General features: G+C 36.8%; 1 protein-coding gene across 3 annotated transcripts in view; it reads left to right on the top strand.

The window, feature by feature from the left end:
• The window catches only part of RBM44 (RNA binding motif protein 44), a 28,495-nt gene extending 15,251 nt beyond the window's left edge, over positions 1-13,244 (top strand). For 2 of the 3 annotated variants that reach the window (XM_043448150.1, XM_043448159.1), the window contains exons 11-16: positions 153-232; positions 332-405; positions 2,251-2,539; positions 7,750-7,895; positions 8,029-8,173; positions 12,442-13,244. In XM_043448150.1, the coding sequence (XP_043304085.1) occupies positions 153-232; positions 332-405; positions 2,251-2,539; positions 7,750-7,895; positions 8,029-8,152 (713 nt within the window). In that variant the 3' untranslated portion in view covers positions 8,153-8,173; positions 12,442-13,244. The remainder of the gene's footprint in view (positions 1-152; positions 233-331; positions 406-2,250; positions 2,540-7,749; positions 7,896-8,028; positions 8,174-12,441) is intronic. The other variant, XM_043448166.1, reaches the window with a different exon arrangement.
• Positions 13,245-13,518: the final 274 nt, after the last annotated feature.

The following is a 13,518-nucleotide window of genomic DNA, read 5'->3' on the forward strand; positions in this document are numbered from 1 at the left end:
TTACTCTTCAGCCTAGTACTGATATTTGCTAATAGCTTTATAATAATCTTTGTGATAATAAAAAATGAAATCTAACAATTGTTACATTCTCTCAAAAATATTGATACAATAATGATTATCTTCTGCTATATATCATGTTTATCTACAAGCAGAAATAAAGAAAGTAGAACCCTTACGAAGAGAGAAAGGTTACTTGATACATGTTGGTGGTCTCTGCCCTTCAGTGTCTGAGGTATGCCAGGATTTATTTTGTGAGCTTCACTTTCAGATCTATCAGTGTTCATATTTTGATTGTTCTGCCTTTCACAAACTTTTATTTATCTTCTTTTAGGCTGATTTAAGGTCTTATTTCCAGAAATATGAAATTTCTGACATTTCAATTTATGACTCTTCTCCTAATTACAGGTATGTTTCCCAAATTCAATAAATGTACCTTTACTGGGTGTCTGGTGTGTGTAGGTCTAATCAGGGGTCTTCTCTGACTAAATGTCAACCACTTTGGTGATTAAACCAGGAGTTTTGCAGCCCAGAGTAGGAAATGGCAACCCACTCTGGTATTCTTGCCTGGAGATTTCCATGAACAGAGGATCCTGGTGGGCTATAATCCATGGGGTCACAAAGAGTCGGACACAACCGAGTGATTAATGCTAACACTTTCACAGCCCAGAAGAGGAATACACATTGACAGATAGCTGCAGTCATTCATTGGTGCTCTTCTTAATCAAGTCTTTCTTTCATTATACTTTTTAACGTGTTACTAATGAGATACAGGAGAATTTCTGAGTTTTCTGAAGTTACCTTGTTTCATACCATTTCATGGGGGGCAGTAGAGTACATTAGTTAAGAGAACAAGCTCTACAGTTAGATGGCTTGGATTCACTTCCCAGCTCCATCAGCAACTTGATGAATAAGTTTGGTCAAGTTATTTAACCTTTCTGTATCTCAGACTCTGCATCTATAAAGTTGGAGGATAATGATGCTACCTACATAGCATTGCTGTGAAACTGTTATGAAGTAAATAAGTAAGCCTTTAGAAATAAAGCCTGGCATGTAATGGGCACTCAGAAAATTATATTCAATTTTATTATTTTAATTACTTTTCAGTTGATACTTTATTTTTTAGGTAGACGACTATATTATCTACAGATAGTCATTTCTAATACATATGTTGCTACTTCCTTTTTTGTGACATTATCAGAGCATTCAAAAGTATCAAATAAGAATGATGATAGCTTAATGGAAATGGCTTTAGTGTTTTATCACAAAAAAGTATAGCTTTTTATTTCAGATATGAAAAATTAAAATACATTTTAAAAGGATTCCATTTGTAGTTAGGTTGAAATTTATTAAAAGTAAGTGTTTCATTTTGTCTTAAATGTATAGACTTAAGATCATATGCTTTTTTTGACCTATTAATATGTTAATATATTTCAGTATATTAAAAGTAGTGTTGTGCTCCTAAGAGTATTATTACTATTATACTTGATGTGAAAGATTCTTTTAGTGTCTTATTGAATCCTTTGAAAAAGAGAAACTATGTATTTTTATTCCTTGACGTATTATACATTCTGTATGAAAATTTAGGAAATAAAATTAAATACAAAAATATAAGGAGGTTACAAAGATTAATCATGGTCCCATCTTTTGAAGACATCTGCCCTTCAGAGTTGATATATATTCTGGCATTTACACTGTCTAGAGCTGGCACTTTCAGAAGGAGGACTCTTGCCCAGCCTTCTCACTTAGAAAGTTAAAATTCTGGTTAGATTTTCCAACTCTTTTTGGACTACGTATTTTTTCAGTACAAGACCATAGGACATTCTCTTCTATTTAAATTTTTCCTTTCACATTCAAGCCTTCAATGTATTCAATGTATCTTTCAGACACATTTATGTATATAGGGATTAATTTTAATTTTTTAATGTGGATAACTAATTGTCCTGAGAACACTAATCTGTGTAGTAACTCTGTCATGTATGAACTTTGCAAATGCTTTACATTAAATTTTTATATAAAATTAATCGATAATTCAGAAGAAATGGCTGTTTTATTTTCCATCTTTGAGTTGTTTTTTATTTAGTTGTCTTTTAAGTATTCTTCCTGATCCCAAGGTAAGTGTGGTGACTTTTTTATTTTTAAGAGCAGTAGTTATTGTGAAAGATACACGCTAGCCAATTATTACACAATGATGTTTAAGGCCATTTAAAGTCCTTAACAAGAACCTTTTGGTTTTCTGCTTTTATGTTTTAGATATGCATCTCTTGCTTTTAAAAAAAACAGTGATGCAAAGATGGCTGTGAAAGAAATGAATGGTATAGAAATAAATGGGAAATCAGTAAATGTGCGGCTTGTCAAAACTCCTGGAGAATATACATCACCACTTTCCTCCAAAAATGGAAATAAAGTTAGTTTCAGTAATTTGGAAAAAAGCACCAGCAAAGAAATCAGCTCACCCTCCTCTATTTCTAGACTGCCCAGAACTCGGCCGAGACAGCTGGGGTCTGAGCAAGACAGTGAGTTCTTCCCTTTTGACCAAAAGGTTAGTTTTCTTGACCAAACCCTTAAGTGGTTGTCTCGTATGCTATATTTCAATAAGTAACTCTGTATACAAATAACTCTAGGAAAGCATCATGAAATGGGAATAAGGACGTTAATCTGAATAGTTTCTAACATTGACTCCAGACTAGGCTGCTTCTGTACAACTCCAGTTGCTCCTGGAGGAAACAGATCTTTGCAGACCTTGTTGCAGAGAAACTCATTTCTCCTTAACTAGGCTCTTTGTCAATTCTGTGCAGTCTTTTTATCTCTTTATCTTGGACAGTATTACTCTGTAAGTGGCTACTTACACTTTCGTCATTCTCTTTTTTTCATAGCTAACCTTATCTCATAATTATTAAAACCATAAAATATAGTCATTTATATTATGTGTGCTCTCCTCTTTACCTCGTTGAGGTTTTAAATGGTACAAGGAAGGTGATAAAGTTGAGGCTTACTCATTCTTATCTCTGTACTGCTCAAGAAAATACCTGGCATCCTATAGGCATGCCATAGATTTCTTCTTTAATTTACATGCAGTAAAATTCACTCTCTTTGCTGTCTTGAGTTTAGACATATGTACATAGGCATGTAACCACTGCCAAATTAAGATACAGATCAGTTCCATCACTTCAACACAGCCCTGTGCTCTGCTCTGTTTCCTGTTCCTTTTAGTATAATTGTACCTTTTATAGACCATCCTGTGAACAGAATGTTATAGCCTTATTAGTCTGGCTTCTTTCAGCTAGCTTAATGCATTGTATTACTGAGTTCTAAGAGGTTTTCATATTTTGAAGATAAATCATTTATCATATCAAAGTATGAAATTTTCAAATACTTTTCCCAGCCTGTACTTTGCATTATTTTAAGTGTATTCTCAGAGCAGGAGTTTTAAATGTTGACAAATTGGCAATTATCAGGTTTTTTAAAGTGTGTTTTTAGTGTTGTTTCTACATTTCTACATAAACCTCTGCATAACCCATGGTCACAAAGATTTGGAGTTCATTTTTATATTATATGTGAGATATAAATTGAGGAGGCTTTTGGTTTGTGTTTTTGTTTTGTGTATGGAATTGTTCTAGCATCGTTGTTGAAAAGATTAGCTGATCTCCACTGAATTATCTTTGTGCCTTCGTCAAAAATCAATTGACCATATTTGGGTGGGTCTATTTCTAGAGTGGTCTTTTCTACCTCTTTCTCAAATTTTCCACCAGTACTACATATCTTGATTATTATAGCATTCAGTGAGTCTTGAAATCAAGTAGAATTAGTCCTTCAACTTTATTCTTTTCCAGAATTGTTTGGGCTATTCCACTGTCTTTGCCCATAAATCTCATAATTCTGCTTGTCACTGTCCATTAAAAAATCCTACTTGGATTTTTACTGTAGTTAGCTGGACTCTACAGATCAGAGAAAATCCCTTTTTAATAAATGGATGAAAGGAAAACATATTTGTTGAGTAAATGAATTTAGTTTTTTTTTCCCTTGAAAGTAAGATAAAGGGATCTCTTCTCCCTGTGTCTGTATCCCATCCTTTCCACTAATTCCTGGAGTTATACCATTGTTTTTCTGTACCATTAGTGACTCTGTTTCTACTCACAGGCCTTTCTCCACTTAGAGTTATGCACAGCTCTTCCTAATCCTGCCAACATTTCCACTTGACTTTTCATTCTTTTGACATGACCGTCCTTATTTGTTCTGTGTTTTTCCTGTCAAACCTCCCAAACAAGTAGTTATATCCAATGTCTGGGTTTCTTTGATTATTCCTTTTCTTCATTGTAATAATCTGACTTCAGTCTCTTAAAATTTTATTTATAGTGCTCTTTCTACAGTCACTAGTGACATTATCATTGGTCTTTCTCCCTGTCTTCCCTCATTTTGACCATTTAGCCCATTTGATGTTGGTCATTCCTTTCTTTAACCTCTTTTCCTTTCATTTAGTGACACTTGGTGTTTAGGATGGGTTTTTTGGTGCGTAACTTCAATCCATAGTAGGAAGGAAGGAAAGAAACTACAGTTGGGATACAGGGGGACTTGAGCTAGAGCTTTGGGAGCTGTGGCTCCTCCCTGCCCCTCACCTGGTCTCTTGCCTCTACATCCCTGTAAGTGCCTTTCTTCTGCTTCTCTCTGCACACTGGCTTTCTCTGTCTGTTCACGACTTCTCTCACCCTCCAGGAGGCTTTATTTTGCTTAATTCTGACTACAGTATTTTTCAGTTCAAGCTTCTGTAATCATTTAACTAACTCATTTGCTCTGTGTTCCAGTTCCACATTCTTTAGACAGGGAATCTGATCCAGCCTGATTTTGGTGTTCATGGGTTCAGGTAATAACAGCACTCTTGATCCTGTCAGCAGAGGCAGCAGGCCATGGAGCTGGTAGAGGGAAGGTCATGTGTTGTAAATAGGGCACCATGGGCTAGGCCAGAAGTCTGCTGTCCTCGAGTCTGTGGACAGGGCAGCTCTTATTGCGTCTTTGTTAAATTGTACTCTTACTTTTCTAGCAGCTTCCTGTCACCTTTCTTCTCAGATTAACATTTTTTCATTATATTCATTCATTTATAAAATATTTATTGTCTATAACAAGAGGTAGAGCTTGATGATTAAGAAGAACCGATTCTTAACCTGGCTTTACTACCTACTCATCATGGGCTAGGCAAGTTACCACCCTCTGTGTCTGAGCGTCCTTGTTTTAAAATGGGGATAAGTTTTCCTGCCTCACAAATGTTGTGAGCTTTAAGTGAGTTTAATACAGAAAATTCCTCAGAACAATACCTGTCATGGACAGTGTACTCAGTCCGTAAGGAAACGGCAGCCCACTCCAGTATTCTTGCCTGGAGAATCCCATGGACAGAGGCTACAGTCCATGGGTTCACAAAGAGTTGGACACGACATTGAATAACACACAACACCACCACAAACTGTTATTTACTAGTAACTTGGCTTTCTTGGAAAACCCATCCTCTCTGTGGTTTCAACTGCTATCTAAACTATTACATCAGAATTATTTATTTAGCAAATAGTATACCAACTGTGTACACTATTGCAGGCAGCGGGAAAATAGCAATGAACGAAACAGACAAAAATCTGTGCTGTTAAAGAGCTTAAGGTGATTCCCTCCTGCCTCACAGTCAAGTGTCTGCCTGCAATGCGGGAGACTCAGGTTCGATCCCTGGGTCAGGAAGATCCCCGGGAGAAGGAAATGGCAACCCGCTACAGTATTCTTGCCTGGAAAATCCCATGGACAGAGGAGCCTGGTAGGCTGCAGTCCATGGGGTCACAGAGAGTTGGGACACGACTGATCAACTCAAAGAGCTTAAATCTAATGAAGGAGATAAGGCAATAGGCAAATATTTAAAATATATAACATTGTGATTTGGGAGATCTAATATTTTATATATCTTACCATGAATTTCATCTAGATTGAAAGTGTCAGCTCTTTCCTTGTTGAACTTTTATGGGATGTACAGTGGTTTCATACAATTTATAGCCTACTTGCATTGTTGTTGTTCAGTCACTAAGGCGTGTCTGACTCTGCAACCCATGAACTGCAGCTTGCCAGGCTTCCCTGTCCTTCACTATCTCCCTGAGTTTTGTCAAACTCATGTCCATTGAGTCAGTGATGCCATCCAAGCATCTCATCCTCTGTTGCCCCCTTTTCATGCTCTCAATTTTTCCTGTATCAGGGTCTTTTCCAGTGAATTGGCTCTACGCGTCAAGTGGCCAAAGTATTGGAGCTTCAGCTTCATCATAGTCTTTCCAGTGAATATTCAGGATTGATTTCCTTTAGGATGGACTGGTTGGATCTCCTTGCAGTCCAAGGGACTCTCAACAGTCTTTTCTAGCACCACACTTTGAAAGCGTCAATTCTTCAGTGCTTAGCCTTCTTTATGATCCAACTCTCACATCCATACATGACTACTGGAAAAACCATAGCTTTGACTATATGGACCTTTGTCGGCAAAGTGATGTCTCTGCTTTTTAAAACAATGTCTAGGATTGACAAAGCTATTCTTCCAAGGAGTAAACGTCTTTTAATTTTGTGGCTGCAGTCACCATCCACATTGATTTTGGACCCAAGAAAATGAAACCTGACACTGTTTCCACATTTTCCCCATCTATTTGCCATGATGTAATAGGACCAGATGCCATGATCTTAGTTTTTTGAATGTCGAGCTGTAAGCCAGCCTTTTCACTTTTCTTCTTTCACCCTCATCAAGAGGCTCTTTAGTTTCTCTTCACTTTCTGCCATTAGGGTGGTATCATCTGCATATCTGAGGTTGTTAATATTTCTCCCTGCAATCCTGATTCTAGCTTGTGATTCATCCAGCCCAACATTTCGCATGATGTACTCTGCGTATAAGTTAAGTAAGTAGGGTGACAATATACGGCCTTGATGTACTCCTTTCCCACATTTGAACCAATCGGTTGTTCCATGCCTGGTTCTCACTGTTGCTTCTTGTCCTGCATACAGGTTTCTCAGGAGGCAGGTAAGGTGGTCTGGTATTCCCATCTCTTTAAGGATATTACACAGTTTGTTTTGATCCACACAGTCAAAGGCTTTAGCATAGTCAGTGAAGCAGAAGTAGTTGATATTTTGGATGGTTAATAGTAATTAATTGATCATTTTAATTTTGTCTCTTCAGTTTAATTATAAGATATATAACTGATGGTTCTATTTTATAGCACTAGTTTCCCCCCTCCCCAGCATGTTCTGGGCATATAGATTGTTCATTAAATGTTTAGTAAATAAGACACAGATTATAAGATATAAATATGTATATATAATTACCATGTAGACTATCCTTTCTCTGTCAGGTTGGGTAAAAGAATGAAGCCTTCATGCCCTAAGCCTAAGATATCCATTGTATGTAATGAATGAACCTCTCTCCTATGCATCTAAAACTGCTTATGTCCTATCTTAGGGAAAATTGAGAAAATAGTTAACATTTTCTGAGTCCTGTGGATCAGATGAGTAATCCTTTTTGAAAAAGGCTAATTTCAACATAGCCCATATACTTGCCATGTGTTTGGCATTTTTTAAAATAAGTGGCCCTGAATACATTTCAAGTAAATATACTTGGTAGAAAAAAAATAATCTCAAAATAGATGTTTTAGAAATTTTGATTTTACTATTTGTAACTTTTAAAATCAGAATAGGCTGAATTGCCTCTGTAATCATCACTAATTTAAATAAAACTTTAAAATGTTTATTTAGGGTATAAAGAAGAATTGTAAACAGATTGAGTCTACTAAATTATTACCTGATACACCTATTCAATTCATACCTCCAAATACATTGAACCTGCGTAGTTTTACCAAGATCATGAAGAGACTGGCTGAACTACATCCAGAAGTTAGCAGGTAATGACTACAGTTATATTTTAACTGGCTTTAAAAGTTTGTGTAAAACTACAGTTCCTTTCAATAACAGCCATGTTTAGAATGTGCTACTTTGGAAAAGACAAATGCTCATGTATGTTTTCCTTTGGCATAGAGATCACATTATAGATGCTCTTCAGGAAGTAAGAGTAAATCATAAAGGTTTTCTGAATGGCTTATCTATTAATACGATTGTGGAAATGACTTCCTCTGTTTTGGAAAACTCTGCTTCCAGTTAGGAATAAAAGAAGCAATAAGAGGTAAGTCAGTCATATCTTTCATATTTAAATAGTAAACATTTTAAGCTGTGGATTCCATTTCCTTTTCAAATAAAAGTTATATTGAAAATAATAAGATAATATTACAAAAGCTAAAACAAGCATACTGTATTAGTTCACTGTTAATGCAAAACTAGCTATCCCAAAATTAATTGACTTAAGCAATCTTTATCATCACCTAGTTTGCAGGTCAGAATTCAGGAATGACATAGCTGGGTGGTTTTAGCTTTGTGACTCGTGATGTTGCATCAAAGTGCTGGCATGGGCTGTAGTCATCAGGAGGCTTGACTGAGACTGGAGGACGTGCTTCTGAGACAGCTTCTTCCCGTGACTGTTGGCAGGGGCCTCTATTTCTCACCACGTGGGCCCTGCTGTAGGGCTGCTTGAGTGTCTTTACAGCACGGCCTCTGGCTTCTTCAGAGCAAGAGCCATCAGAGAGAGTGCAAGATGGGAGCTGCAGTGGCTTTTGTGACCCCACCCTCAGGAGTCATACTCCACCATTTCTACCACATTCTGTCAGGTGCAAGTCACTGTGTGAATCCACACTCTTGAAGAAAGGTGTTTCAAAGAATTTGTGCGTGTACTTTAAATTACCACATACAAACATAGAATCCCTGTTTATAAAATAATGGATGAGGCCTTGTTCCTATTTATAACTGTCTGGGTGAGTAAAGCCAACTTTACACAGCAAATAGTTAGAAAAGCTGAATAAATATAAAGACTGTGCCTGCTTGAAGACACAAGAGAGCTATCAAGATACTATGAATTATTGGGCCAGGGTAAGAGAAGATTGGGGCTTCCCTGATGGTTCAGTGGTAAAGAATTCGCCTGCCAATGCAGGAGGCATAGGGTCGATTCCTGGGTCAGGAAGATCCTTAGACAAAGAAATGGCAACCCACTCTGGTATTCTTGCCTGGGAAATCCCATGCACAAGGAGGCTTGGCCTGCTGCAGTCCATGGGGTCGAAAAGAGTCAGACACGACTGAGTGACTGAACAATAACAGCATGTGGTAGATGGTTTGCAAAAACGGCCACAGTTATTCCTTCCCTGTAACCATGCCCCCTCTGCCGTGTGACTTGGACCCTCCTCTGACCAAGAAGTGGAGTCTCTTCTCCCACCACTTGAATCTAGACTGACCTTTTCACTTGCTTGTGCCATTTCCAAGCCTAGCCTTCAAGAGACTTTGATCACTCTGCTCTCTCGGAAATTTACTGCAGCCACATAGGGATACCCAGGATACCTGCTAGAGGACAAGAGACTATAGTCACCCCTCACCCCTCAGCATCCATGGGAGACTGGTTTCAGGAACCCCTGCAGATACCAAATTAGAGGTCACCCAAACCTCTTATATAAAATAGCATTCTTCAGTCACCAAGTCATGTCCAACTCCTTGTGATCCCATGGACTGCAGCATGCTAGGCCTCCCTGTCCCTCACCATCTCCCAGAGTTTGCCCAAGTTCATGTCCATTGAATCAGTGATGCTATCCAACCGTTTTGTCCCCTGTTGCCCTCTTCTCCTTCTGCCTTCAGTCTTTCCAAGCATCCCAGTCTTTTCCAGTGAGTCGGTTGTTCACATCAGTGGCCAAGGTATTGGAGCTTCAACTTCAGCATCAGTCCTTCCATTGAGTATTCAGGGTTGATTTCCTTTAGGATGGACTGGTTTGCTCTCCTTGCTTTCCAAGGGACTTGCATATAAGCTACACACATCCTCCTGTATACTTTAGATCATCTCTAGATTATTTCTAATATGTAATAATACTATTCTAAATAACTATGAATAGTTGTAAATACAATATAAATGCTATAAATATTTGCCAGAGCACAGTAGATTTCAAGTTTTGCTTTTTGGAGCCTCCTGGAATTTTTTTTCAAATATTTTCAGTCCATTGTTGGTTGAATCTGCAAGTGCAGAACTTGAAGACATGGAGGGCCAGCTGTACATGGAGGCTAGCCGAGGCATTGCACCCTGCATCCAGCTGCCCCTGAACACGTGACAGAACCTAGCACAGATCAGCAGATAACCTACCAACCAGGCAGCTGTCCGTGGAGGCATGAGTGAGCCCAACCAAGGGGAGCCAAATCACCCAGAGGAGTCTAGCCCATTGCTACCTGCAGAATCAGAGGCTAAACAGATGCTCATTGTTTTAAGCTACTAAGCTGTGAAAGTTAATTGTTGCACAGCAAAAGCTAATTAATACTATGTTCAAGGAGACAGAAAACAGGGTTAAGAATTTTAGGGTAGAACTGGAAATATTTTAAAGGAAATTCCATTAATGAAAAACAGAATAACTTAGATGAATAATTCAGTTAACAAGTTCTATAGCATATTAGACAATTGGAAAGGTCAGAAAAATTGTGGAATGAAGCACAGAGATAAAGGGGTGAAAAACACAAAAAAGAAGAAACAAAGATATACCAAGAAAACCTCTAATAATTTGTGCAACTGGAATTTTAACCAAAAAATAAAAAGAGGGAGAAAATAGAACAGATACAATATTTGAAAAAAATGTAAATGATAAAATATTAGAAATTTAGTAAAACTTTCAAATGCCAATCAGGAAAAATAAAAAGACCTCAGTACATCAGAAAAACTGCCTGAATGTGATCCTGGTGACCACCATGCAAAGCTGCTGAAAGTCAATCAAAACCATTTAATGAGCCCCAAAGCTTTATGAATAAGGGAATAAGCAAGAGAAAAAAAGCGGTGCTCACCTGCACATCCAGACACATACACATAGGAAAACTGAAAAACAAAAAGAAACGCTAGCCATAAAGCAACTAGAGAAAAAAAAGGACAGCAATTAAACTGACATCTGATTTTCAACAGAAGCTGTCAAATAATTCTACCAACCTAGGATTCTGTACTCACAAAAAGAGCCTTCAGGAGTAAATGTGAAATAAATTTATTTTTACTCAACTAAAAGCTAAGATAATTTGTTACTTAGAAGACCCATTGTAGTAAAGAAAATACTAAAGAGTGTTTTCTAGAAAGAAGAAAACTTATTTCAGATGAAAGATCAGAGACGCAGACAAATTGAAGAATAAAGTGTATAGATCAACTAATACTATATAAAACAAGAATAATGGTATTTTATAGGGCCTAATGTAATTAATATAAGACAATAGTAGCTTGTAAGTTGAGAGAGAATTAAGTACTGCAACTGTTCTAAGCACCTCGTAACTTGGGAAGAGAGTAAAATGTACTGTGTTGGGGGTCCCCAGCACCACCCCAAGAGCTAGAACTAAAATCTAAGAATAGAGGAAAAGCCTCACACTGTTGGATTTGTCATTGATTTCTTGGATATGACACCAAAAACACAGACAAGAAAAGATAGATAACCTGCGTCAAATTTAAAACTGTTGTGTATCGGCACTATCAACAGTGAAAAGGCAACCTACAGAGTAGGAGGGAGTATTTGTACATCATTTATCTGACAAGGATTGATATCCAAAATATAATAAAGAATAGCTGAAGCTCAGCAACAACCCAGTTTAAAAATGGACAAAGGATTTGAATAGACATTTCTCTGTAGAAGATATGCAAATGGTCAATAAGCGTATGAAAATAGGCTCATTATCACTAATCACTAGGGAAATACAACCAAAACCACAATGGGATATTCACTCCACACCCATTAGAATGACTGTTATCCTCCTGATAAAACCAGAAGATAACAAGTGTTGGTGAGGATGTGGAGAAATTGGAAACTTCCCCATGCATTGCTGATAGGAAGGTAAAATAGTGCAGCCATTGTGGAAAATGGTATGACTGTTCCTCCAAATATTAAAATAGAATTATATGATCCAGTATTTCCACGTCTCAGTATTTACTGAGTTTAGTGATATGCCTAGTAGGGGGTAGAAATTAATGGCAAATAAGTATGAAAAGTGAAAGTGTTAGTTGCTCAGTCGTGTCCCACTCTTTGTGACCCCATGGACTGTAGCCTGATAGGCTCCTCCAGGCAGGAAGACTGGAGTGGATTGCCATTCCGTTCTCTGGGGGTTCTTCCTGACCCAGGGATTGAACCCTGGTCTCCTGCATTGCCGGTGGATTCTTTACCGCCTGAGCCACCAGGCAAGCATATATAAGTGTATAAGTAAATATGGTATTAATTGATATGATAAATGAGTTAACTGACAATGATTGGTTTAGTAATAAAGTGTACTGATAACTATGTACTTTTACGGAATTTTGGATTTAGTGTAACATTTTATTGTTGGTTTCTTCCTTCTTCTCTTGACCTCTAGAATTTCCTTGGAAAGCATGAGTTCCTTCCTACAGAGAATGTTCTCCAGCACTTAGGAAAAAATTGTGGTAATAGCAAAATGATATAATTAAATAGGCTCGATAAATGGGGTTAGCTGTTATAATATTCTACTTTATATAGCCATCTCTTAAAATCTAGCAACTGTTGTTTTGACAATATAAAGATCTCTATATATAAATTAAAAGATAACTTTTTAATGTTTATAGACTTTGTATTTCAAACTTCTCACTTAGAGACTTGAAGCTGCATGTTTTGGAGCAGAGACAAAAATGGTGTCAATTTAAAAAAAAAAATCTGTGTTAAGTCAGTTTTTAAAATATTGACCAATAGAAAGTATTATTTTATATGTGAAGAATATAATCTATCTGAAGTTCTTATTTTCAGTTTTCAGTTGTCTTAAGACTCTTATATTGGACCATAGGATAACAGATAAACTGGATCTACAGATACACATTTTGTAACGTGTATGTTGTTTTTAAGTTTCCAAAATAATTACTGTTGTGATGCATTAATAGGTTTAGATGTATTTTCCCTGTTTTCACTAGGAAGAGTGAACCCGTTTGTGCTCTGGTAAACTGTTTACTTAAATATAAAGTGGTCACTGTATTGATTATGTTCATTTTGTAAGAAGTTCTGTTAGGTTAGAGTATACATTGGAACACTTTTCAAGACCTATTCTTTTGCTTTATCTGATAACATAAATTTTAATTGTTTACTTTTAAAGATAATATTGTTTAAAGTTAGGGTCTTACTAATAGTAAGATGAACACTTAAATATGTATTTTCTTCAAATGTTTAAAATGTTTATAGCATTCAATATGTAGCTGGTATTGCTTGATTAAAAGTTACCTATTTAACATTTACAATTGGTGTATTATATTTAATAAAGGTAGAATCTATAGTAAACTTTAATACTTTCTGCACATTTGATGGCATTCCAAGTGTAAATTAACCTACCAGTGTTTATATGAAATATACATGGACAGTAAGGCTATAGATCAAACTATTGGGTTTCAAATTTTTTCTCTTCCATGGAATTTTTGGGCTTATTTCATAT

The sequence above is a fragment of the Cervus canadensis genome, chromosome 2 (genome assembly GCF_019320065.1).
Source record: "Cervus canadensis isolate Bull #8, Minnesota chromosome 2, ASM1932006v1, whole genome shotgun sequence".
In the NCBI taxonomy this organism is placed as follows: Eukaryota; Metazoa; Chordata; class Mammalia; order Artiodactyla; family Cervidae; genus Cervus; species Cervus canadensis.